This window comes from Gadus morhua, chromosome 22, assembly GCF_902167405.1.
Source record: "Gadus morhua chromosome 22, gadMor3.0, whole genome shotgun sequence".
Taxonomy (NCBI): Eukaryota; Metazoa; Chordata; class Actinopteri; order Gadiformes; family Gadidae; genus Gadus; species Gadus morhua.
The window spans coordinates 4,083,787-4,109,625 of NC_044069.1; the positions used below are offsets into that span (position 1 = coordinate 4,083,787).

At 51.5% G+C, this 25,839-nt stretch overlaps 4 protein-coding genes and 1 non-coding gene across 5 annotated transcripts in view; all 5 read left to right on the top strand.

Moving 5' to 3' along the window:
- The first annotated feature begins 165 nt into the window (after positions 1-165).
- On the top strand, positions 166-4,217 carry limd1b (LIM domains containing 1b). The gene is made up of 7 exons (XM_030347472.1): positions 166-1,514; positions 1,868-1,966; positions 2,538-2,605; positions 2,922-2,984; positions 3,229-3,359; positions 3,772-3,823; positions 4,013-4,217. Exons 1-7 carry the CDS (start codon positions 1,487-1,489, stop codon positions 4,094-4,096), a joined length of 525 nt encoding a protein of 174 aa, XP_030203332.1. The 5' UTR covers positions 166-1,486; the 3' UTR covers positions 4,097-4,217.
- Positions 4,218-4,401: 184 nt separating this feature from the next.
- Positions 4,402-8,246, top strand: nrm (nurim). The gene is made up of 4 exons (XM_030347464.1): positions 4,402-4,736; positions 5,312-5,505; positions 5,904-6,080; positions 6,917-8,246. The coding sequence occupies exons 1-4, from the start codon at positions 4,583-4,585 to the stop codon at positions 7,220-7,222; spliced, it is 831 nt and encodes a 276-aa protein (XP_030203324.1). The 5' UTR covers positions 4,402-4,582; the 3' UTR covers positions 7,223-8,246.
- Positions 5,091-5,163, top strand: trnak-cuu (transfer RNA lysine (anticodon CUU)). The gene has a single exon. It is a non-coding gene; the product is annotated as a tRNA-Lys (tRNA).
- A 648-nt stretch (positions 8,247-8,894) lies between the features above and the next one.
- On the top strand, positions 8,895-19,997 carry ppp1r18 (protein phosphatase 1, regulatory subunit 18). Its single transcript, XM_030347698.1, has 4 exons — positions 8,895-9,429; positions 9,607-13,004; positions 17,819-18,037; positions 18,736-19,997. Exons 1-4 carry the CDS (start codon positions 9,048-9,050, stop codon positions 18,805-18,807), a joined length of 4,071 nt encoding a protein of 1,356 aa, XP_030203558.1. The 5' UTR covers positions 8,895-9,047; the 3' UTR covers positions 18,808-19,997.
- Positions 19,998-20,131: 134 nt separating this feature from the next.
- cratb (carnitine O-acetyltransferase b) overlaps positions 20,132-25,839 on the top strand; it is a 13,099-nt gene continuing 7,391 nt past the window's right edge. Inside the window, exons 1-7 of the mRNA XM_030347455.1 lie at positions 20,132-20,520; positions 20,908-21,126; positions 21,387-21,505; positions 22,218-22,271; positions 22,820-22,985; positions 24,067-24,241; positions 25,200-25,290. Of these exons, the coding sequence (XP_030203315.1) occupies positions 20,470-20,520; positions 20,908-21,126; positions 21,387-21,505; positions 22,218-22,271; positions 22,820-22,985; positions 24,067-24,241; positions 25,200-25,290 (875 nt within the window). The 5' untranslated portion in view covers positions 20,132-20,469. The remainder of the gene's footprint in view (positions 20,521-20,907; positions 21,127-21,386; positions 21,506-22,217; positions 22,272-22,819; positions 22,986-24,066; positions 24,242-25,199; positions 25,291-25,839) is intronic.

Genomic DNA, 25,839 nt, shown 5'->3' on the forward strand with positions numbered 1-25,839 from the left:
GACTCCCCGGTCTGATGGCCCCCCTCCCGATTCGCGATGTGTCGCTCTATTAATACACATTCTAGCACGCCAGGAATGGCTGGCATCAAGTTATGCTTCCTAAAAAGTGACAAATGGTGCTTGGGGAAGGAGTCGGAGACCAGCGCTCCGTGAAGCACTCTGCAGAGGGAGGGGTATGCTGTATGCAAATGGAGGACAGTTCAGTTGCAAATCACCCGTGGCTTGCAGTTGCAGCAAGATGCTTTATCCACAACAAATGAAGCGCAGACATTCGCCTCGTTCCCGTCAATGTTCGCTATACTTTGTACGAAATGGTGAGCGAAAACTGGACGAAAGTGGGGTAATTCGTGACGCACTTGATCCCGTATCGGGGACGAGGGAAGTGATGACACGTTATTAGGCAACGAATGCCTTTGTATTTTTGTTGGTTTTCAAATGTGTGTGCAAATATCTGGGAATCACTCGTGCCCGCACATGTCGGCAAGACGCATTCCTGAGCGCCACGCAGCGCCCCGGGGCACGCGCACGCACATGCCCGTGTGTGCACGCGCGGTTGTTTACTGGTAGATCCACTCGGTGTTTTTCGACCAAACTCGTTTTTCCACCTCAGTATTAGATGTCCGGGCCAGGTGTGATCTCTCTATTGTGGTGCGAGACCCACTGCAAGGCTCGGGAGAGAGAGGGGACTTCCCCGTTGGAAACTTTGTTTCGTCCTCTCCTGACCGCTGAGTTTCGATTAGAGCGATGGGGAACGAACAGGAAAATTATACTGGAGCAGGTTGTTATAAAATAATGTGCAGGTCATATACATGTCCACACGGGGGAAGCACAGAGCGAGAACATGAAGAGTTTGGATTGGTTTGAGTCCATAAGCTTTTGTTAGATTGCCCTTACTTTATTGTTAAAGATGAACTTCTCTGAATCTCAAGTATTGAGATTCAGAAAAGCTGTCTATTTTGGAAGTTTTGACAACGGTCATTTCTGTTGGCCTATACCGCTGCAAATTAGCATTGCAAAAATCAGTTTTCGCACTCACACCATCTACGGTGTGCTATAATTCTGGACGAGGTCCAGCCCCGCTGCGGCAGAGACCCGGCTCAGCTGTCGTCTGTAATAACCAGAAGCCAACTGCTCCCCGCCACCGACCCCATCTCCCTTACAGCTGTCTGGGGCCGGCATTCAATGAGTCACCCAGAGAGACCCTCACACGTCCAAAGACACAGTTATACACCCAGAGAGACAGTCACCCACCCGCCTAGAGAGACAGTCAGACATCGAGGGAGACAGTCATATCCACCCAGAGAGACAGTCAGACACACAGAAAGACAGGCTGACGCCCAGAGAGGCAGTCAGACACCCGGAGAGACAGTCAGACAACCAGAGGCAGACACAGTCAACCAGAGAGAAAGTCACACACATACCGACAGGCTGACACCCAGAGAGACAGTCAGACATCCAGAGAGACAGAAACACGGGACCCCAGGATATGAACACCAACGCCGGTCTTTACATTGGTAAGTTGAGTTTCAAAATAAAACGTTTTTTTCTTTTTAGTTTTAAACTTCTTTAACCCTGCAATCCATGGTACTTATATTTTGAAGAGTTTGAAGAGTTTCAAACTGAAACCTTAAGCTTATTCGGAAATGAGACATATAATTAAAAAATAAAAATATCCAGTCAACTCATTTGTTTATTGCATCTTCTTGAAGTCCATTTGATACACAGTTGGATTTGTGCTCGGCTTTGTAAAGATTGCTTGGCCGAGGGGGTTCACGCCATTGCCATGACGACTAAGGGGATGAGTCGGTGATAAGGCTTAATTACGTCGCTCTGTGATTATATCTGTTTGTTCCTACTGTGTACACAGGAAGCTGTGGGAGATGCCGGGAAGCAGTGCATGCTGGGAGCGCGTGCCAGGCCCTGGGAAAGCTGTTTCACAGTGCATGTTTCACATGCACTGAATGTGGTGAGTCACGGAGAGAACGACGCGATGCTGAGGGAATGTTGTCAACCCTGTGGCATTATGGGAAACGTAGTGAATGAGAACATGCTATGCTGTGAATGAGTTTGTCCCACCCAATATTTTCGAGGATTCTGGAGTAGGGTTCTGTCCAAATATATGGCCTGTTAAGCCCTTTAAGACTGTACCTGTGAGTTATCTGTGATTTAGGGCTATACAAATACAATTGACGTTGGTGACTAAGAGGAAAAACACTTTTTGACACAACCTCTGTGTTGTGATGGCAAAGTTAATCAACGAGAGAAAGCTAGATGTGTGTATCTTTCAGTGTGTGAGTTACCGACATAGATCAGAGGAAGGGGAGGGGAGTTTTTACACTGGCCTGTAACATTTATTTTGGTACTGAGACTTCATTCACCCACAGGACGGTTGGTGCTATTCCCCCCCACACATCGATCCACATACCCCACTTTGACAACTGCTAATGTAGTGAATATGTTAAGCCCTGTGGCATTATGGGAAATGGGGTGAATATGCTCCATCTAGGACTGATGTTGTCTTTGTTTTGAGTATCTAGGCAGGGGATTGACCGGTGAGCCCTTTTACCTGGTGTCTGGGAGGATCTACTGTGACAAGGACTTCTTGGTAACAGCTACACTACCAAGTGATGTACAACATACTATATAACCTTCATACATTTGTCTAACCATGTGAACGTTTTGTTTTGAATGAACCCTATTTTACCATTTGGTGTAAGAAGTTAGAAGTTGGTTAGTAGAAGTTAGAAGCCATTTAAAAAAAAATAAAAAATAATTTGTGACATCACAAGTGTTCATCCAGATTGGCTGGAATTGCCCACTTGTGATGTCACTAGGTGTGTTCACACCTGCCGGAGTTATAGTGGCCCTTTAGCCAGCGGTCACCATGCCAACGGGCGGGGTCTGTCTGCTCTGATCCCCAGCGCTCCGTGGTTCAGCCGACGCCCGAGGTCTGCGCGGGGTGTGGCCTCTCCATCCCCGATACGGTGAGTAGTGTGTGTGTGTGTGTGTGTGTGTTAGTGTGTCCGCCTGTCTGTGTGTGTGTGTGTGTGTGTGTGTGTGTGTGTGTGTGTGTGTGTGTGTGTGTGTGTTTTTGTGCGTGTTCGTTCCTGTCATGCGTCCCGCCCACTGCCCTGGTGTTGTGGCTCAAGGGGGCGCTTGGGTCTGCGGCTGCGGCCATGTTGGTCGTCCCGGTAACAGCTCCCCCCCCCTCCCCCCCGCCCGGTCCAGGTCCTTCAGGCGAGGGGCCGGTCCTACCACCCCTCCTGCTTCCGCTGTCCCACCTGCCGACGGGCCCTGGAGGGCCTCCCGTTCACCGTGGGCCCCGACGGCCAGCCCTACTGCCTCAGGGACTACCACAGGTAGGGGGGCCCTCACGGCTCTGTCACCGTGGCAACCTGCTGTCTACAGTAGTCCCGTGATACCCTGTTAGCGTGACAACCTGCTGTCCAACAGGCGTCTGGGATACTCTGTTACCATGGCAACCTGCCGTCATGGTAACATTGTATTGGATACATGGTTACCATGACAACCTGCTGTATACAGTAGTCCTATGATACTCTGTTACCGGGTCAACCTACTGTCTATACAGGCGTCTAGGATACATTGTTACCATGACAACCTACTGTCTACCATACTATGATGAAGATGACGCTGATGATGGTTAGAAGTAGCAGCAGACGCATGAAGATTTGATTAGAGCAGACTATCAAAATGGACATTATTAATGATTTGAACTATGCTGTTCGTTTCTTTACAAACCTCCGGCCTCAGGCGCTGGGCTGCCCGGTGTGCCGCCTGCCTGGAGCCCATCTGCCCCCTACAGGTGAGAGGGGGGAACTGTCTGCAGGATTAAACAAACGAGGGATATTCCTTATCAGAACATTGTTCTGAATATTTAGACTAATCTGAAAGACGTGTCCGTCCAGCAGGGTCCTGATGATATGTAATTTATAAATAAAATGTATTATTATATTTTTAAATAAATAATAAATAATGCCTTTGTTTTTCCAAGGGGTCCAAAGAAACGACTAGAATAGTAATATCGGACCGAAGTTACCATGTGGAGTGCTACGACCGCCAAGTTAATCACGTTTGACAAGATCTGTTAGGCATTTGTTTGTTATTTGTTGAATTATTAATTATTCATCTATATTATTTATTTATAATTAATTAATATATATATATAATAAATATTTTTACAAGACATTAATATATATAAATTGTATGTATATGAATGCATTTATTAATTAATATATCTCTTGTCGGTGATTGATTCTCTCTCTCTCTCTCTCTCTCTCTCTCTCTCTCTCTCTCTCTCTCTCTCTCTCTCTCTCTCTCTCTCTCTCTCTCTCTCTCTCTCAGATAATGCTCTATCTTTAGAGATAGAGATACATTATATAAATACAAACACACACACACATGCTCACACGTCCTGAGAAACCGAACTGGAGGAAACTTTGGCAGCGACACCAAGTGTTTAATTTGAGTCCCGCACCGCAAACATCTCCCGGAAGAAACTTTTTTGGACGGTCTGGCAGGGCTGCCAAGTGAACTTTAGGGTTTAACTTTAAAGGGTTTTAAAATGTCTCCGTCCGTGACCGCGCGTGGCTCGGCCCTGTGCGTCCTCGCGCTCCTCAACTTCGCCTTCGTCTTCATCACGGGAGCAGACTTCGTGCGTTTTATCTCATTTCGGGCGATTTACCAGAACATCACCGGAGATAGCCCCATCTGCCAAGGTAACCCGACACCCTCCCGGTGGCTCATCTTCCGCGTCTTTGATACAGAGATACAGCGCAGTGGACAAGTGGTCGTTGAGATTAGAGATTGATGTTAGGAGTCATGTTAGGGGATGTTAACTTTACTCTGAGTTAATTTACAGTGCTCAATGCCTATGTGGAACCAGGAGGGTGCATAACACATGTGTTGATTAACCGGGGTTGGGTGATGCGATGCCTTGGAGCATTGGAATGAATGAATGAATGAATGAAAATAGAATGAAAGTTAATCACAAGCATTAACTAATTAACCCAAAACTGCTAGTCGAAGTTGGGCAACTTATTAAATGGTACAGCGTGTGGGTGCTCCCAGCGGCCCGGCTAGCTCAGTCGGTAGAGCATGAGACTCTTAATCTCAGGGTCGTGGGTTCGAGCCCCACGTTGGGCGCAAATCTTTTTATTACTAAGAGGAGGAGTTGCTGAGGAACTTGGGTGCACTGAACACGGATGCTTCGCTATTTTGACAGGATTATGTACACAGCCAGTTAACGTACTAACATAATAATCATTATGTTCGTTGTCCGTCGTCCCTGGAGACAAGGTAGCCTGGACGGAGGCTCTGAGCGACGGAGCGGTGCTCGGGGCACTGGCGCTTGACGCGGGGCTGCTGGCGCTCTTCGTCGCCCAGCACAGCCTGCTGGCCTGGGCCCCGGTGAAACAGGTCTACCAGGCAGGCCTGGGGGTGCTGAGTCGGGCTGCCTACTGCTGCTCCACCGCTGTCGCGCTGCAGGTAACGTGATGATTCCCAACCTGCGACTCGAGAGACTGTTTTGGGCCGCCTGTTGGTCTCGGCGGATATTGCGGATTTATGAGATAGATCTGTTTTAAGGCCTTAATGGTGCTTTTCTTGTCGAAGAAAATTACTGTATTTTGGCAGGTCTCTTAAAGGTTCGGATACGAACAGACTGGATTGGTACCGAATTACCTTGTTTGCTATTATTTCCAAAGCCATCATTATTCATTCACTTCTAGAGATATTTTGATGTATTTTAAATGAAGTAATATTTTAAAACACATATTTATTTATAATATGTGTATAAATAAATAATAGTTTAAATATTTTTTGTTTTTTACTTGGAAACCCAAACTAATCAAGTCCCTTTTCATCCCCGCCCTCTTAACGGTCAGATCCTGATGAAGTTCTGGCAGCCGGTGCACAGCGCCCCCTGTCTGTGGTCTGTGCGCCACGCACCCTGGAATGTGTGGTTTCCTGTGCTCTGCTTCGCGCTTCACTTCCTCTGTTGGGCTATCATGTGTAGCATCCTGCTCATCTTCGACTACCCAGAGCTGCTGGGCCTCAAGCAGGTAGCCTGACGCTCAGAACCACACCAAACCACATGACTCATGCATGTAAACACAGCTATATTCTCATTTACATTTAGGGCATTTAGCTGACGCTTTTATCAAAAGTGACTTAAGATAAGTAGATTTGTCAGAAGAAGAGAAACAACAATGTATCACAGTTGGTACAGTACGAAGGTTCATAGAACCAGGTGCCCAGCACTAACAATCGCCAGGTCAACCCATTCCCCGTACAACAAAGATTGCTAGGATAAGATGCAACACAATGCTAAGTTCTTTTCTTTTAATTTTTTAAATACAGTTTTAAGGTTAACTGATACGTTATTTTTCTAGTGTTTGCTATCAATTAAACAGTTGTTTCTTTGCTTTTTAAGTGAACTGATATAAGCCACTTGTTTAGCAACAGTCGTCGATCATGAGCTATTTCTTTCACTCTCGACTGACGCCCTTCTAAAGTAAACATCAGCTCACCTGGAGTCCGTCCAGAACTACTGTTGTAAAAGAGTCGACGTTTACACTGGGGGGAACCGCAGAGCTTAAGAAAACAGTTGGTGAAGATAAGATAAAGGTTCCAGCCATTGTTTGTATCGTAGACCTGCTTCGATTTAGATCTCGACTCTTATATTGGCTAATAGAGTAACCTTACATTAATCTAGCACTCTGTCTGTCTGTCTGTCTGTCTGTCTGTCTATCTGTCTGTCTCTCTGTCTGTCTGTCTCTCTGTCTCTCTGTCTGTCTGTCTGTCTGTCTGTGTGACTCTCTCTCTCTGTCTCTGTCTCTGTCTCTCTCTGTCTCTCTCTGTCTTTCTCTCTCCTCTCTCTCCCCCCCTCCCTCTCCAGGTGTACTATGACCTGCTCGGTCTCGGGGACCCCATGTCCCACAAGTCGCCCCGTGCCCAGAGGCTCTTCTCCCACCTCCGTCACCCTGTGTGTCTGGAGCTGGGGGTGGTGCTGTGGCTCCTCCCGGCTCTCCCCCTCGACCGGCTCCTCCTGGCAGGGAGTCTGACGGCCTACCTCGCCCTGGCGCACTCCCTCGACAAGCAGGACCTGGCCTACCTCGCCGCGCAATTCAACAAGAAGCTGCAAGTCTTCGCCTCGCCACCAGGTGGCGACACTGAGGACGGGGGCGACCGCAAGGCCGAATGAATGGATGAATAAAAGGTTTTGGGCAGTTGAGGGTCGAGGAGATTTCCACAAAAAAACGTATAACGTTTTATTTGTACCGTAAATCAAGGACGAACTGTTATACCACTGATCCTCTCAGATGCTGTTAAAATTATAGGATGACGGCTATGGTCAAGGAGCCAACATTTCTCTATAGGAAGAAGCCATAATTTATGAGCAGGTCTGTTAATAGGCTATAGATCTGACAATGGCCAATTTGGAAGTTGCCATATGAAATGCAAAATACTCTTCGAGCTAAATGTCAACGTCGATGTTACTAGATCTTATATTTTTACGAAAAAGTATTTTTTAAAGGCCAATAATGGATCACTCACATCTATATATTTTGTATCTACACTGTATTTTGTAAACACTTTTTCAACTCGTTACCACTTAATGAATATGCAGATGTACTAGGCCTATCTTCTGCTTTAATCGATCAATAAGAAGTTGTTTCTTTGCTTTTTTAAAGTCCATTGATGTCTTGTCGTAATCCCATTAAATCATCCTGAGCTATCTCCATGACACTTGTCAGTCTAAACTCAAACTAGTGAACTCAAAAGCGCTCTCCAGTGTCAACACGGTTAAGCGTCAGCTCCGTGAGTGTTTAAGCCGCTTGGCATGCATCCTGAACTTTAAATCCCCAGTGAAAGACAGCTACCCCTCTATAGGCTGACTGGGGTAAGCCTCGGACGCAGACCTCCCCCTTCTACCTGCTCTTCCTCTCCAGCCCTCCACCTCCTCCCCACCCCACACTAATTGGTTCCCCCTGGAGGAGGAGGAGGAGGAGGAGGAGGAGGAGGGGCGGTGTCAGACGGCCAGTCTTGCGGGCTTTAAGCGTCTCTGCTGGGGTCCCACAATCTGGCGTGTGCCACTAAACTCCTCCAACGGCGCTTTAATGGCATTATCGGATTACCATCCAACAGCCACGACCGCAGAGAACCGTCTTTCTACTCATGTGCGGTGGATTTTATTTAGGTTGTAAAATAAAAGCTTTTGAACAGTCCCTGGAGTTCGTAAATTTTTGTATTGTTATTTTTTAAGACGATTTTCTGTACAATTTGAGCATTTCGGAGCATCACGCACAGAGGCACGGAGGAGCGGATCTGCTCCTTGTTGAAGGAGCGATGCTGGTTTTGAAGTCCACGCCGGTTCAGAAAAATCCCGACCGCTAAAGAACCGCGGTGAGTTCAGTTCCTGAACACAAATCCATTTTATTGTGAAACGAATGCATCAATACTTCAATAGTTATAACGGATTCGTTCGCTTCCATGGTTCCAAATAGCAAAGGCCAAGGAGTTGTGATTTGTATCAGAACAAAATATCCACCTATACCCTTGACTCTTTATACCTGATGGTACAGTGATTGTAATTCAGCCCTGCTCTGATGTCGAGCGATTCAATGTGTTCTTCTTAATTAGTTGAGAAAAGTACTGAACAAGTATTGCGTTAGACAGGCAAGGGCTTGAGTCTGAACACTGAGCAACTACAGGACTGTAAACTTTATCCTGGATGGAGTGTTACCGTTATGAGCTGCGCTGAGAGAGTCGTCAGACAGGTTGGTTTTACCCGGCTGATGATATGTTGTTGCTGCTATGATTATAAAAACATGATAATCCTTCCCCAGCGTGGCTCCAGGTGATTAGAGCATGAATCTTACTTTTTAATGTGGGTGAGAGCATGTTGACTTGAAAAGTAGCAGATACTTATTTTGCATTATAAATGAGGGGGTTTCTTGCAGCTCCGTGGAGGAGGAGGAGGAGGAGCAGGAGGAGGAGGAGGAAGAAGAGGAGGCAGCGTCTTCATCATGTCCGTATCCTCGCTGCCCGAGTGGAAGCAGCTGCTGCTGGAGAGGAAGAGGAGGGAGGAGGAGGAGCGGGAGCGCCGGGAGAAGGAGGAGGAGGAGAAGCTGGCCAGCATGCCGGCCTGGAAGAGGAGCATCCTCCAGAGGAGGCGGGCCAAGCAGGAGGAGAAGGGCGGCGACGGGGAGGTGCTGAGTGACAGCGAGAGCTCCGCGGGGGTCCCGCCGGGGAGTGAGCGCTCGCTCAGCCCTGACCCCGCCCCCCAGCGGCCAGACCCCGCCCCCCAGCGGGCCGACAAGCTCCTCCACGACCGCGTCTCCATGGAGACCATCGTCCCGGTGCACGAGAACCCGTTTGTCCGCACGCAGAGCGGGGGGTGGCGGGGGGGGAGGGAGGGGGAGGCGGCAGCGGGGGGGGAGGGGGAGAGGGAGAAGCCCGGGGTCAGAGGTCAGGAAGGGCCGGCAGGGAGAGGAGGAGGAGGAGGAGAAAAGGAACGCAACTCTGAGAGGCATGAAGGAAGGGGAGGAAAGGAGCGAGAGAGGGAGGAAACGAACGAGGAAGGAGGAGGAGGGGGAAGGGAGAGGAGCCGGGGGGACGGAGGAGGCCCGGTGAAGGAGAGGGAGAGGCAGGTGGAGAGGTGCAGGACGGGGAGGGAGGAGAAGGAGCAGACGAGAGGGAGGAGAGAGGAGGAGAGGGAGAGGAGGGAGCAGGAGGCGGCCCCCTGGGCGCCGAGCCTCCGGACCTTCCGGGCGGAGAACATCATCATCATCGAGCAGGAGAACCAGAACGCCTTCCAGAGCCGAGCCAGGTGGAGGGAGTGGGAGGGGGAGGGGCCGGAGGAGCAGGAGAGACGAGGAGGAGGTGGAGCTGGAGGAGGAGGAGGAGGAGGAGGAGGAGTGAGGATGGACCTCAGGGAGCTCTTGGCCGGAGGCGGGAGCGTGACGGAGATCCGAGCCTCCGAGGTCCTGATCATCAAACCCTCGTCCAGCCCGGAGCGGAGCCTCCACCTCCTCGCCTCCGCCCTCGGAGCGAAGGGGGGGGAGGACGGGGAGAGCAAGAGGAGGGACGGGAGGGAGGGGAGACGGGGCGGCGGCAGACGAGGCGGAGGAAGAGATCCCAGGAGGGACCAGAGCCGAGAGGCCGGCCGGGCGGAGGGGGCGCCGCTGCGTCTGGACGCTGCGGCGGGGGAGCGCGGGCACCGGGTCAGCCAGCTGCTGAGCCGCTTCGGCGAGCACCACCACCACCTCCCCGGCCGCTCCAAGAGCTCCGAGAGCTTCGTGAGGATCCTCCAGGGCAAGGAGGCGGCGTCCGACGGCAACAGCGAGGACGAGGAGGAGGAGGCCCGGACGCGGGAGGTGAACGGGAAGAACTCGGCGCTCCGCGGCGTTCCGAAACGTTCCTTCAGCTTCTCGGACCGAGCCGCGATCACCAAGGACAACGGCGTCAACGGTGACGGGCGCCACGGCGACGATAAGAAGGCGGTCGAGGGGTCTCTAAGGGTCAAGGAACCGCAGGGGAACCGCGGAGATGACCTCGAGGTGTGCGGCGTTCCGGACGCCGGCAGGGGTGGAAAGGCGGCGGCGGAGGGGGTCCGATCTGCTGCACGCAGGACCACCGAAAAGGCGGCGCCCCCGGCGGACCGGAGGAGCCTGGAGGCGGCGGACGACGTGGAAGGAGACAAGGGATTCACGGTGGTCCCGGTCCGGAACACGGAGGGCATCGCCTTTGCCCGGAGGGTCCCTCTGCGGCTGGAGGGGAGGGCGGCGGTGGCCCGGGCCGTCCAGGGAGGTGGGGGTGCGTCGGAGGTGAACGAGCGAGGGGCCGACGCCCACCTCTACCGCGACGGCCGCGGCGAGGGGTGTCGGCCCGCGCTGCCGGTGGCGGCGGCGGTGGGGACCCCCCCCCGCGGGCTCCTGGAGATCCAGATCCCCCGCACCGTCTTCTACGTGGCGGCGGAGGACCCCGCGGAGAAGAGGAGGAGGAGCTTCCCCGGGGACGAGGGCCAGGAGGGGGGCCGGGTTGGCGGGGTTGGGGGTAGCGTGGGTGGAGGCATGGACGGGGTTGGGGGTGGTTGTCGGGACTGTTGTGGTAGCGTCGGTAGCGTTGGTGGTGGTGGTGGTGGGGGTGCTGATCGGGGCAGTGTTGGTGGAGGCATGGACGGGGGCGGCGGCGGTCGTGACGACCACCGGGGCGAGGCGGTGGAGAGGAGGGACAGCTGGCGGGTGGGGAAGCCCTTGAGTCGCGTGGAATCCCTGCGAGAGAAGATCCGACAGAGAGAGCGGGAGAAGCGGATCGAGAGGGAGAGGGAGGGAGCCATTGATCTGGATCTGGATCTGGATCTGGAAGGAGAAGGGGAGATGGAGAGGGAGAGGCCAGGAAAAACCACCGGGAGCGAGACCCTGCAGGACACAAGGTCCGGGGACGGAGCGGAGACCACTGGCAGCGGCCAGACCCCCAGCGGTGTCCGCTATGAGGCCGGGGGAGCCGAACGCGACGAGGAACCAGAAGCGCCCGCGGCTCAGGCCGAGGACCGCTCCGACAAGCAGGAAGTCCTCGGAACGCAGGCCTCCGCTGACGTCATGCAGGAAGTGTGCGCGTTTAAAAAAAGCCCACAGCTTCCTGTTTCGGGTTCATTCCGCGCAGCCGTCGCAGACGAGGAAGTCCCGGTCGCTGCAGCAGCGGAGCCTCCCTCTGAACCTCGCCCCGGAGCCCTGCGGTCCTCGTCCGTCGACCACGACGGAGACGGTTACTACGACGACGACGACGGAGACGGGGTGGACCTGCTGCGGCATGTCGAGGAGGAGCTGAGCAGGCACGTCGGCTGGCACCGAGCGCACGAGGGCGGCGGCGGGGAGCGACAAGAAGAAGAAGAGGAGGAGAAGGAGGCGCGAGAGGAGGAGGCGCAGAGACAGGAAGCCGGTTCCGCCTCGCCGGACTACTCCTCGGAGGGTCTTAGCCCCTCCCCGCCGCCGTGCCTCAACGCCCCGGGCGAGATGAGCCGGATCTACAACGTGAAGGCGGTGAGCGCCACCCGGACCGCCGGGTGTTCCCGGTCGCCGGGAGCGTCGTCGGTGGAGCTGCTCAGGGTGACCCCCCACCTGCCCCCGGCGCTGCTCACACAGCTCCGGGGCGGTGGTGGTGGGGGGTCCCAGGGGGACCTCAAGCCCCGCCCCCCCGGGGACGTGGTGCCCGGGGCGCCGTCGCTGCAGCGGCGCCTGGAGAAGTTCCAGCTGAAGGAGCCGGCGGAGGCGGTGGGCCCCCCGAGAGTCCATGAACCCAGGGACTGGATGGCGTGTCGGAGGGACCAGGGCACCTCGTCCCCCACGCCCCGACTGCCCGCCTGGTCCCAGCGAGCGGGCTCCCCCTCCAACCACCAGGGACCGGCCCAGTCCAGCCCCTCCACCCAGCACGGGACCCCCACCACCAGGGCCCCGGACGCCCTCCTCAGGAGCCCGTCGCCCGAGGGGGCTGCGAGGGCGTCCGAGTCCGGCCCCACCCCGTTCTCCTCCCCGGTTCTCTGCTCCCCGGCCCAGTCCCCCAGCACCTCCCCCTGCCCGCCCTGCTCCTCCACCTCCTCCACCTCCTCCTCCACCTCCTCCTCCACCACCTCCTCCTCCACCTCCTCCTCCACCTCCACCTCCTCCTCCAGCCCCTCCACCACCCTGTTCTCCGTCAGGAGCTCGTCCAGGGGCCAGGGGAACCGGGGCGCCACCACCATCACCATCTGCCCCAGGAGACCCACTGCAGACGGAGGAGGAGGAGGAGGAGGAGGAGGAGGAGCAGCCGAGGTGACGACCACAGCGACCACCCCGGTCCAGACTCAAACGTCCAACGACCTGGCGCCCCCCAAGGTGGAACCGAAGAAGAAGAGGTTCCCCAGGGTGGAGGAGATCGAGGTGATCGGTGGATACCAGAACCTGGAGAGGTCCTGTCTCTCAAAGAACAGGGACACCGCCAAAAGAGTGAGTAGGCCTTCGTGTTTCATGTCTCTTGAGTGTTTGATGTTTCGCAGTAACCGGGCGGTTTGTACCTCCGGGCCTGGTTAAAGGCAGCGGCCAGTGTTGGTTTGAAGTGTTTAGTGTTGGAAGTGTGGTCGCTGGGGTTTGGTGAAGCACAACACTGAGATGAATGCAACTGTTCAACCTTTAACCCTGAAGAAAAATTAGATAGCGCTGCAAATCAGTCGTGTGGTGGATTTGTGTTTCAAGGCTGAGATTTGAACGCCCAAACAAGATAAGAGATCTGTAAGATATTCAAAAAGTGTTGATCCCTGAGGGCAGCGTGGGCAGGTGAGAACCATCTGAAGATATGGGCGGATTTATGTTCATAGAATGATATGAAAAGAAGAAGATCAATGAGCACAAGCAGAACAACACCTCCTGTCTCTCTGTGTGGAGAGACCAGCAGGCCACTATGACGCACAGTGTGTGGAGAGACCAGCAGGCCACTATGACCGCACAGTGTGTGGAGAGACCAGCAGGCCACTATGACCGCACAGTCTGTGGAGAGACCAGCAGGCCACTATGATCCCACAGTGTGTGGAGAGACCAGCCGGCCACTATGTTCCCAAGGTGTGTGGAGAGACCAGCAGGCCGCTATGACCGCACAGTGTGTAAAGAGACCAGCAGGCCACTATGACCCCACAGTGTCTGGAGAGACCAGCAGGCCACTATGACCCCACAGTGTGTGGAGAGACCAGCAGGCCATTATGACCCCACAGTGTGTTGAGAGACCAGCAGGCCATTATGACCCCACAGTGTGTTGAGAGACCAGCAGGCCACTACGACCCCACAGCGTAGACCCTCTGTGTGGAGAGACAAGCAGGCCGCTATACAGGCTGGTCTTATTCAGGCTGGTCTCTCCCAGCGTGTATCCCTGCAGGCCGAATCCCCTCCAATCCGGAGAACATCCTTGTCGATGGGGAGGTGGCGACTCCGCACGCGGCCTCAGGCTAAGCCTGTTAGCGCCTTAGTGAGCACGACAGGTTGATTCCTTCACACGTACAGGGCACAACACTGACCTATCAGGAGACGGCCACGCTGTCGGCTGGGAGCACGCCGAACGCCTGCTGATGTCCCCGTCTTCAGGGCAAGTTTAAAGGGGACCTACAGTATTATGCTTTTTCGACTTTTATGACCTATAAACGTTGTTATAATGATTGATAGTCATGTTTAACCATACTAAAGTGTCAAATAATGACGTACATGCATTTCGACGTGTTCCCTGCTGACAGTCTGGGGTGGCTGTGCAGAGCGCTAAACACTCGGGACAACGTTTGCGATTCACTTGTTCACATTTCCGGGAAATCATCTCCGTAGAGGCACTCCTGCCGCGCCCCCATATGCCTGGTCAAATCTGCCCGCGCGCGCGCTTCAAGGACGGTAACCAATCACAACGGAGTTGGGTTGGCAGGAGGGGGGGTGAGGGGGCGTAGAAGGACGAAACCGAGCGTCGACAGAGAAGGCTGAAAGCGCCCAGATGAGAGGAAGAGTTTCCCGAAAATCTACATCGTTTTTTGTGTATGGTTAAACATGACTATCAATCATTATAACAACGTTTATAGGTCGTAAAAGTCGAAAAGCATAATAGGTCCCCTTTAACGATCGCCACTGGAGTAGGTGGTGGTTGGAGTGACGGCCTCTTTTAGCCCACCTGGTAGAGCTTGGTACTAACGCGGCCAGGGTGAGGGGTTAGATTCCCACAGGTTTGGTTGGGTCACAATAGTGGTTTAAACAAGTCCTGGCCCAAAAGATATACATATCCTATGCACGGCTTTCTAGTATTGCATTATATCATAGCAACCTAGCTATCTCTATAGCTATCTCTATCTCTATCTCTATTCATATCTATATCTATAGATAGATATAGATAGATATAGGGATATATCGATCTGTGTATATATATAGCTATCTCTATTTATATCTCTACCTATATTTATATCTCTATATCTATCTATGGATCTGTATATATATTTTAATATATATATGTATCTATCTCTGTATCCCTACATCCAGCTCTATTTTTCTATCTCTATGTATCTATCTCTGTGTCTCTCTATCCAGCTCTATTTGACTATCTCTATATCTATCTCTCTGTGTCTCTCTATCCATTCATCTCGTTCTCTTTAACGAGTTCTGTCATTTTTTAGCTCAGTCAGCTCTTCTTTCTGCCTGCAGACAAGCCTTCTTTGTGTCCTCCTGGCCTCTCTGGCTCTCTCTCTCTCTCTCTCTCTGTTTCTCAATCTCTCTCCTTCTGACTCTCTCTCCCTCCCCCCCTCTTGCTCGCTCTCTCTCTGTCTCTCTCTCCCTCCCCACTCTCTCTCCCTCATTCTCCCTCCTTCCCCCTCTCTCTCTCTCGCTTCCTCTCCCCATCTCCCTCCCCCTCTCCCCCCTTCTCTGATGTACTCTCTCTCACTCACTCACTCACTCTCTCTCTCTCTCTCTCTCTCTCTCTCTCTCTCTCTCTCTCTCTCTCTCTCTCTCTCTCTCTCTCTCTCTCTCTCTCTCTCTCTCTCTCTCTCTCTCTCTCTCTCTCTCTCTTCCCCTGGTCCGTGGGACTGGATTCCTGGCAGCGTGGTCGGACCCTCTGGTCTGACCCGTTGGTTCTGAACCGGTTCTGACTGGAGACCAACGGCCCTCTGTAGGCGCTCAGAATAAATAGAACAATAAACGACATTATTTACTAATTAATTATGCTGATTATACTCTCATTAACACGAAGACAGAGAAGTAAGAGTTATGAGGAAGATTTAAACTGACCACCACTACCAGAATACTAAATGAACTGGGACTCAGCCAGTTAAACCACCACTACCAGTAGACTTTATGAACTAGGGCTCATTTGTTTAAACCACCACTACCAGTAGTGTCTGAACGAGGGTAACAGCATTCTAGTTTCTCTTCACTTCCTCTTGCTGGCTCCAACTTCCGTAAACAGCGGACAGAATGAACACTTGAGGCTGAAGCACCAGGAGCAGGAAGTCTCGTTGTTCTTCGACCTCGGCCGCTGGACAGAGAATCCACCACAGAGCAGCAGAACTTAATTTGTCTGCTCGGGGCGTTTGGTATGCTCAATCTCGTATCGAGACTCAAAATCAATAGATAATCCTTTGCTTTTGCTTCCAGAGATGCATGATACTCTGTGGGTCTGTCTGACTGTCTGTCTACCTATCTGTCAGCCTATCTGTCTTTTTCTGTCTGTCTGTCTGTCTGTCTGTCTGTCTGTCTGTCTGTCTGTCTGTCTGTCTGTCTGTCTGTCTCTCAGCCTGTCTGTCTGAGTGTCTGTCTGTCTGTCTGTCTGTCTGTCTGTCTGTCTGTCTGTGTGTCTGTCTCTCAGCCTGTCTGTCTGTCTGTCTGTCTGTCTGTCTGAATGTCTGTCTACTGCAGTAGTATTGTTCTGCTCCTCTGACCGCCTGTTGCCCTCCCATGAGGCCCTTCCATGACGTCCAGTGAGGTCACGCTGCTCTACTTCATAGCTGTGGGCCCCAACCATCACTAGGTTAACCCATTCCCTGTACACCACAAAGAGGGCTAGGATAAGATGCCACACAATGCTAAGTAGTGCTTTTAAGTGCCAGGACGTACGACATACAAGGAATGGGGGAGGCTATATAGAGTCTCTCTGAACCCTGAACTCTCTCTTTATCTCTCTCTCTCTCTCTCGCTCTCGCTCTCGCTCTCTCTCTCTCAATATGTCTCTCGCCCGCTATGAGTTCAGGTTAATCAGGATTACTCCACCAACTATCAGCCTTCTTTAAGACCAGGGGTGAGTGTATGTGTGTGTGTGTGTGTGCATGCATTTGAAGTGAGAGTCTCACGAGTGTGTGTGTGTGTGTGTGTGTGTGTGTGTGTGTGTGTGTGTGTGTGTGTGTGTGTGTGTGTGTGTGTGTGTGTGTGTGTGTGTGTGTGTGTGTGTGTGTGTGTGTGTGTGTGTGTGTGTGTGTGCGAGTGTGTCCAATTTAACACCCATTTAATCCCAGCCTCTAAGCGTGTGTTTACTACTAGGTTCAGTGTGTTCTACTCCTGTAACCCGTATGGTTCATGAAGTACAGTGTTAATTCAGTGCATGCCCCCCCCGCCAACCACCCACACACACACACCCACACACACACATACACTAACACACGCTCTCAGGAGACAGACGCCGAGATCTGCTACTTCCGGTTAAGCGTCTAGAGCTGTGAGCTGATTGGTCCATGAGGAGATGTGGGTGTGGGCGTCTAGTCAACACTCCCAGGAACTGGTAGGGTGTACGAGAGCACAGCAGAACACCTTGACTCCCTGCAGAAAGGCTCTGAACAGAATGAAGTGTGCAGAGCATATTATGGGATGTATCTTAGTAGTCTTTTTGTGTTCATAGAGGAACAGCTCTAAGAAGGCTATACTTGCAGTTTCCTTATTAATGCATCAGCTTTGTTTCGGGTTCCCCTTCTCTCTCCCCTCCTCCTTCCTTCTCTCCTCTCCTCACCCCTCCCTCTCACCTCTCTCATCTCCCACTTGCCCTCCCTTCTCCTCTCTCCCCCCCCCCTCTCCCCCCACCTCCCCTTCCTCCTCTCCCCCCTCTCCTCCTCCCCTTCCCCCTCTCCCCCCTCTCACCCCTCTTCTCCCCTTCCCCCTCTCCCCCCCCCTCTCCCCCCTCTCCATCCCCTCTCACCCCTCTTCTCCCCTTCCCCCTCTCCTCCCTTTCATCCTCTCCCCCCTCTCCATCCCCTCTCCTCCCCTTCCCCCTCTCCCCCTCCCTCTCCTACCCCCCCCCCTCTCCACCCTCCTCCCTGCAGGTGAAGGTGTGTTTCTCCGAGGCCCAGCTGGAGCAGGTGTGTGAGTACCCCTCAGAGTCCTCCATGATGGCCGCCGCCCGCCTCCAACCCCCCGACCCCGAGGACCTCACCCCCCCGGAGAAGGAGGAGGGGGGCTGGTACGAGGAGGAGGAGGAGGAGGAGGAGGAGGACGAGGGGGGCCTGAGGGGTCCGGAGACCACGGCGACCCGGGTTCTGAAAGTGGGTCAGTGACGCCCGCTTCTTAGATGACACCCGGGTGACATCATGAGTGACGTGTGATGAGTGACATGTGATGAGTGACATGTGAGGGTGATGAGTGATAAGTGTAATGTGATGAGTGACATGTGATGAGTGACATGTGAGGGTGATGAGTGATAAGTGTAATGTGATGAGTGACATGTGATGAGAAACATGTGACATTTGATGAGTGACATGTGACATGTGATGAGTGACATGTGATGAGTGACATGTGAGAGTGACATGTGAGGGTGATGAGTGATAAGTGTAATGTGATGAGTGACATGTGATGAGTGACATGTGATGAGTGACATGTGATGAGAAACATGTGACATTTGATGAGTGACATGTGACATGTGATGAGTGACATGTGATGAGTGACATGTGATGAATGACATGTGATTAGGATAGAAAACACTCGGTGTGACATGTGATGACTGACATGTGATGAATGACATGTGATTAGGATAGAAAACACTCGGTGTGACATGTGATGACTGACATGCAAGAGTAAAATAGAAGACACTCAACACCTGCTTCTCTCCCCCCTCCTCCTCCTCCTCCTACTCCTTCTCCTCCCCTTCCTCCTCCTCTCCTTCCTCCCCTCATCCTCTCCTCTCCTTCCTCCTCCTCCTCCTCTCCTTCCTCCTCTCCTCTTCCCCCTCCTCATCTGTCTCCAGATGAGTCTGGCCCTGGGTAGAAGACACGCCCCCCGCCACATCATGAGGTCATCGTCATGCTCTGCCCAATAGGAATGGACCATGAACTCTTGAGCTGCGATTGGTCAAATGGTCCATAGAATGCGACGCACGGATGTGAAATATGTCCAGGTTCAGGGTCACCAGGAATGTTCTTGCATGAGGGTCAATGTGGAGTTGAAATGCAAAGAGTAGGTTTCACGGAAGAAAATCTAGTTTTATTGTGTTCAAGGAACAAATCAAATCCCATGTCCACGTTTGTTATGTCCTAAAGATTGTTATGAAGAGAGTTGTGTTTAGTTTCTGGCACTCAGCTTTAGGTACTGGGCGAGGATCACTTGTCTATGCAAAGCAGTGTTTTATTGCGTTTGGCTTCCAAACCCCCTTGTTACAGCTGGGGTAGGCTGTTTTTTTTTCGAGGCTTTGTTTGAAATTCTCTTTACATCGCGACAGCAATCAATCAATCAAATGATCGAACAAAAAGAAAGTTAAGAATATGGTATCTGTGGCTTTCGCAGGCTTTCCAATCGAATTGGATTGGATACTTTCAAAATCTGGAATACTCTGCCTGGTTTCCCCAATTGCCTACCTCAGCTTTAACTGAAGGAGCCTATGTTAATTTGATAGTTCGATATTTTATCTATATTTACTGAACCCTCAAACGACAGCTCAGTATTGCCTCAGCCTCATAAAAGTTTTTTATGTGCCTGATGGGGGTTCCCAAACAGATGCTATATCCATGAGAAATGTTCAAATGTTCTTGTTTGAAGCCTTTTTGTCCTTTTTGTTTTTCTGTTAGAGTGTTTGCGCCACCTAGTGGTTAGAACACTCTTTAAGGGGCTTCGTTGAGCCTTAACTGTTCTAAGTGAATCGCGTGGATCGACGGCTCCGTCTCAGTTAGCTAGTACATTCAGCAAACATGGTTAAAAAAAATGGTAAACACGTTTTATTATGCGTATATTTCATTTATTGTCCTGCTGCAAAAAAAGTATGTGTGAAAGGGACTTTTGTGTGAACACATGCAGTTTGCTACAGAATTGTATTCTACTGTCGATCGTATCGGACTTGGAGTCGATTTGTGTTTTGTTGTTTTTGTAAATTATTGTTTCATTTTGGTGAAAGAGAAAGGGTGAATTATTAAAGTTGATCAGCATTTCATTCAATTTTATTTTATGGTTGGAGAAGCTGGCTTCAAGAGGGAAATAAAAAAAGATATATATATAAAAAAATCTGTGAAGTATGAATCATGTTTTCTTTTATTGTTGCATGCATCCAGCGCATGGAAGTGCAGTGGCCTACAGGGTTTCAGTGCGTACGTGTAGGGCCTGCAGGGGCCATGGAGGTGAACCCGCTCCACAGCGACCCCTGGCGGCCGACGAAGTGTATGCACTGCAGCTTCAGTGGCTGTTTACCACGGAAACAACAAGTTCACCTCGACACGTGTGCGGGCGTGTTTAGCCCTGGTCTGCGGGTTTATCCACAGATACCAAAGCTGCAAAACTTTGAAGATAATATGGTAGTTGGCTTTGCCGTAACCATCGAATCGACGCCACTTTCACCTCTATATAGAATGAGATCGGGTTGTTTTTCTGGAACCAGCAGTTGGCTGTCTTGATACCTGCAGACACGCCTCACCGTTACCGTATTGACGGCAGCAGACGCTTTTTTTCTCACTTCAAATGCAACTCTAATCCCTCGGACTAACAGAGAACCAGAATGATTCTGAGGAAAGTGGAGCCGTGGCTGTGCAGCGTTGTGAGGTCTAGGGTGAGTGGCACGCTCACACACTCGCATGCCAATCACACGATGTCATATTTCTTGAACTTGCTCACTTCCTATTTTTGAAACCCTCTGTCCTTGACCTTAAAGAAACTCAAAAGCTATGCCGGACACACTCACTCACACACACGGTGTCTCTAAAACTCTCTACTGTGTATACAACTATCCAAACCATTGTAAAACCCACGGGCTGTCTTATGTCAAAGTCATCCAGCTGATTGACTTCCCAGGTTCCGCATTGTCTATATATCAACGTTGGATTACTGAACAAACAACACCCTAGACAATACCAAAACAATACATCCTCTCAAAGAATAGATGCAATCATCCACACACAATCACCGAGTGAACAATAGCCTTTGCATCGACCGTCAGGTGGCGGCGGGGCGGGCGATGTCCTCGGCCGTGCCCCCCCAGCCAGTGCCGCCGTTGGACCAGACGCTCCGTGAGTACCTGCGGGCGCTGGAGCCGCTGCTGCCGCCCGACGAGTTCCAGCACACCCAGAACAAGGTGCTGAAGTTCGGCCAGAGCGGAGGCCTGGGCCCGCGGCTCCAAGACGGGCTGCTGCGGCGCGCCAGAACCAGTAACAACTGGGTAAAAACACACACTGAAGTGACACGCACAGACCTGTGTTTTTAAAGCAGGGAGCACGCTTGTTGTGTTGATTGTGTCACTTGCATGAGCGACTTGTGTTGTGATTGAATGACAGCTAAGCTGCTAGTATTTTGTTGAAGCGAACCTACCAGGATTCCTTTAATGTACTTTTTATGTTTACACTTTCTTTACGGCAAAAATGGGTGTCTGTCTGTATGCGTGCTTATCGTGTGTGTGTGTGTGTGTGTGTGTGTGTGTAGCTCTCCGACTGGTGGGTCCAGCATGCCTACCTGGAGAGCAGGCAGCCCCTCCCGGTCCACTCCAACCCGGCCATCTCCCTCCCCCAGCGGGACCACTGCGACTGGAGGGGCCAGCTGCTGTGAGTGACAGCTAGGTGTGAGTGACAGCCAGGTGTGAGTGACAGCTAGCTGGTGTGAGTGACAGCTAGCTGGTGTGAGTGACAGCTAGCTGGTGTGAGTGACAGCTTGCTGGTCTGTTCCCTGAGTCTGTTATCGGACGCTTTATCCAGAGCTGCTGTGAGTGACAGCCAGCTGTTGTGAGTGACAGCCGACTTGTGTGAGTGACAGCCGACTTGTGTGAGTGACAGCCAACTGGTGTGAGTGACAGCCAACTGTTGTGAGTGTCAGCCAACTGTTGTGAGTGACAGCCAACTGGTGTGAGTGACAGCTAGCCGGTGTGAGTGACAGCTAGCTTGTCTGTTCCCTTAGTCCGTTAGCTGAAGCTTCATCCAGAGCCTCTTACTTAAATGAGGCTGAGGAGGCTCAAAACATTGACTCAAAACTTGAGTAGCTCCAACAAAAGTCATAACGGGTCTGAAGTACATGTTAGTCATTTTGTGTTAGTGTTGGTGCAAACAGTGACCGTACATATCAGTTATGTTGGGGGGGTCGGTGAAGCTCAGGAGGTAGAGGGTGTTGACTCGGAACCGGAAGGTTGCTAGTTGGATCCCCGGCTCCTCCTAGCTGTGTCAGGTTGTCCCTGATCAAAACACCTCACCTTTGCTGCTACCGTCGAGCTAAATGTAAAATGTAAATGTTTAGTGAAAGTGTTTTTTCTGTGTTTTCCTCCAGGTTTGCCTCCAAACTGATCGCAGCAGTGTTGGATTTCAGAGCCAAAGTCAACACGTAAGTACGGAGCTCTGCTTATCGGGGAGTTTAAGGACGAAATACTTCTTATCGTCTGCTCTGACATCGAACTGCGTCACGCACGCACGCTCGCATGCACACACACACACGCACACGCACGCACGCACACACAGAGATAACGTTAGACACAGGATGGAGACGTGAGCATTTGAAATTCCCAGCTCTAATCTCTTTACACACTTCTAAATAAAGTTATCTTTATAGAGGGTTATCTGAAACCTGTGATATGTGTCAACAATGAAAACAGACTTTATTTAATACATACTGGGTTAACCCAGCGATTGTTAGTGCTCGGCGCTTGTTTCTATCAACATCCTTACTGTACCGACCATATTGTTATTTTTCTTTCTTCTGAAAAATGTACTTATTGTAAGTCGCTTTGGATAAAAGCGTCTGATAAATGCCCTAAATGTAAAGGTGTACTTTGTTCCCTTAAAATGAATATAAGGTGAAATCTATGCTTCCTTCATGATAAATAACGGTGATAAGGTACTTTGTAAGTTTGACCTTACTTCCTGTCCGCCCAGCGGCCAACTTCCTGTTGAGTACATGAGGGGGGAGCCTCTGTGCACGCAGCTCTTCCCACTCCTCTTCTCCAGCTGTCGGATCCCCGGGCCCAAGCATGACTACATCTCCCATCATGCACTGTCCCGCCGCTCCCCCACACACATCACTGTGGTCAGGAACTACCAGGTGGGGCCCCCGCCACCTTTTGGAATGTGACAGTTGGTTTACTTTTTCTTCTATTTTCTTTCTTCTGTTAAGTTTTCCAGCAGTCTTTCGGCAGACATTTTGAGTCCCCAATTTAGAAACTTTTAGTCTTTAAATGTTTTTGTTTTATTTTGTTTTATACGCTGTTTCCGGTTTAATTTAATCTCACAAATAGTAAAATAGTTAGAATTTTCCAAATACTAACTACCGGTATTTTGAAATTTTCATTTATTTGGAAAATGTTCAGAAATATAGAAAATATAGCTATTATTGAAAGAGTCCTTTTTTTTTTTATCTAAGCATATAAAAAATATATTTATAAAAATATATAATTTATTAAAATAAATGTATTGACAGTGATGATCCAATCGGACTTGCTTGCTGACTTATCTCAGTCAGTGAGCTCAGGCCTTGCAGAGGATGTGTTCATGCTGGCAGCCGACTCTGCTGCTTTGGGAGTGGCTGGTTGTGATTCAGAAACGCTGTGTCATGAAGCCTCGGAGCGAACGCTCAGAACACGTCTCACTGCTGTCAGCGAGCAGCTTCTCGCTGGAGCGGAGAACATGACGGGTTTACAGCCGCCGTCGGAGCACACGCTCCCCAGACGGCATCGGGTCCAGGCCTCCCTGGACTGATTATATGTCTCGGGCTCCGCTGGCTGACACAATCACTGACTGAATGCATCCCTCTGCCACTGATTAACGTCCTGATTTCCTCTCTTATGTCCTCCCTCCCTCATATCCTCGTCTCCTATCTTCTTTGGTTCTTTACCACCGCGCCTTCCCTCGCTTCCTTCCTTATCTCCCCCTCTCCTCCTCAACTCCCTCAACTCCCTTCGTAATCTCCGCCTCCCTCCCTCCCCCTCTTACCTCACCTCTCTCCCTCCCTCCCCCTCTTGCCTCACCTCTCTCCCTCCTTCACCCCTTTCCCTCCCTCCCTTTCCCCCCTCCCCTATCTCACCCCCTCCCCTCCCTCCCTCCCTTCCTCACCCCTCCCTCCCCCTGACTCCCCCCCTCCCTGCCTCTGCCCCCCCCTCCCTCCCCCCCCCCCCTCTCCGCTCCAGTTCTTCCAGCTGGAGGTGTACAACAGCGACGGCTCCCGTATGACGGAGAGCCAGATCCACGGGCAGCTGCTCCGGATCCGCGCCGCGTCCTGGAAGACGGACAAGGAGCCCATGGGCCTGCTGACCAGCGAGCACCGCCGCACCTGGGGCCAGGCCTACAAGAGGCTGCTCAGAGGTGTGTGTGCGTGTGTGTCTGTGTGTGTGTGTGTGTGTGTGTTGCTGCCTCTGTGTCTGCACTGTGTGTCTCTGGGAGTGTCTGTATGTGTGTTACTGCCTCTGTTTGCAGTGTGTGACTGCGTGTGTGACTGTATGTGTGTTACTGTTACTGCCTGTGTGTCTGTATGTCTGTCTATATGTGTGTCTGTGTGTCTGTACTGTGTGTTACTGCCTCTGTATCTCTGTGTGTCTGTATGTCTGTTACTGCCTCTGTCTGTACTGTGTGTCTGTATGTGTGTCTGTACTGTGTGTCTGTATGTCTGTCTATATGTGTGTCTGTACTGTGTTACTGCCTCTGTATCTCTTTGTGTGTCTGTATGTGTGTTCCTGCCGCTGTATCTCTATGTGTGTCTGTATGTGTGTTACTGCCTCTGTATCTCTATGTGTGTCTGTATGTGTGTTACTGCCTCTGTATCTCTATGTGTGTCTGTATGTGTGTTACTGCCTCTGTATCTCTATGTGTGTCTGTTTGTGTGTTACTGCCTCTGTATCTCTCTGTGTGTCTGTATGTGTGTTACTGCCTCTGTATCTCTTTGTGTGTCTGTATGTGTGTTACTGCCTCTGTATCTCTATGTGCGTCTGTATGTGTGTTACTGCCTCTCTGTCTGTACGGTGCGACTGTATGTGTGTCTGTACTGTGTGTCTGTATGTGTGTTGCTGCCTCTCTGTCTGTACGGTGCGTCTGTATGTGTGTTACTGCCTCTCTGTCTGTACGGTGCGTCTGTATGCGTGTTACTGCCTCTCTGTCTGTACGGTGCGTCTCTGTACTGTGTGTCTGTATGTGTGTTACTGCCTCTCTGTCTGTACGGTGCGTCTGTATGCGTGTTACTGCCTCTCTGTCTGTATGTGTGTTACTGCCTCTCTGTCTGTACGGTGCGTCTGTACGCTGACGACACTGCGGTGTCTCTGTGCCTCAGATAAGGTGAACAAGGACTCTGTGCGGGCCATAGAGCAGGGGCTGTTCACGCTGTGTCTGGACTCCCCCGTCATGAGGATCTCAGACGAGAAGTATGGACCCCCCCCCCCCCCCCCCCCCCCCAACGCTCTCTCTCCTCTCTCCCCCTGTCGCCCTCGATCCCTCCGTCACTTTTGCTCTTTGTTTATCCGTCTCATGCACTCAACAACACGATCTATATCGGCTGCCTGTCTCACTCTTTCTCTTCTCTCTTCCCCTTCCTCCTTTTTCTTTCTCTCTTCTCCTCTTTCTCTCTCATGCTCCTCTCTCCCCCTGTCTCCATCACTCCATCCCTCACACACTCTCACACAATCACACTAGCTATATCTGCTGGGTCTCCATGCGTCTCACTCTCTCTGACTTTCTCTGTGCCTCTCTCCCACTCTCTTTCTCTTTCTCCCTCACTCTTTCTCCCTCACTCTCACTCTTTCTCTCACTCTTGCTCTTCAGTCGTTTTATCTGTCCCGTTCATTCAATCACACTCTCTGTGTCTATCGGCTGTGTGTCTCCCTGCATCTCACTCTCTCTCACTTTCTCTGGGCGTCTCTCCTGCTCTGTCTGTCTTTCTCCCTCTTGCATTCATTTCCGCTTTTGGAAAATGC

Coding starts and splice junctions, on each gene's coding strand:
- limd1b (XM_030347472.1), top strand. CDS start 1,487: ATGAACACCAACGCCGGTCTTTACATTG. Junction 3,360..3,771: donor TGCCTCAGGGACTACCACAG/GTAGGGGGGCCC, acceptor CTCCGGCCTCAG/GCGCTGGGCTGCCCGGTGTG. Junction 3,824..4,012: donor AGCCCATCTGCCCCCTACAG/GTGAGAGGGGGG, acceptor TGTTTTTCCAAG/GGGTCCAAAGAAACGACTAG.
- nrm (XM_030347464.1), top strand. CDS start 4,583: ATGTCTCCGTCCGTGACCGCGCGTGGCTCGGCCCTGTGCGTCCTCGCG. Junction 5,506..5,903: donor CCACCGCTGTCGCGCTGCAG/GTAACGTGATGA, acceptor CTTAACGGTCAG/ATCCTGATGAAGTTCTGGCA. Junction 6,081..6,916: donor AGCTGCTGGGCCTCAAGCAG/GTAGCCTGACGC, acceptor CTCCCTCTCCAG/GTGTACTATGACCTGCTCGG.
- ppp1r18 (XM_030347698.1), top strand. CDS start 9,048: ATGTCCGTATCCTCGCTGCCCGAGTGGAAGCAGCTGCTGCTGGAGAGG. Junction 13,005..17,818: donor ACAGGGACACCGCCAAAAGA/GTGAGTAGGCCT, acceptor TCCTCCCTGCAG/GTGAAGGTGTGTTTCTCCGA. Junction 18,038..18,735: donor CGGCGACCCGGGTTCTGAAA/GTGGGTCAGTGA, acceptor ATCTGTCTCCAG/ATGAGTCTGGCCCTGGGTAG.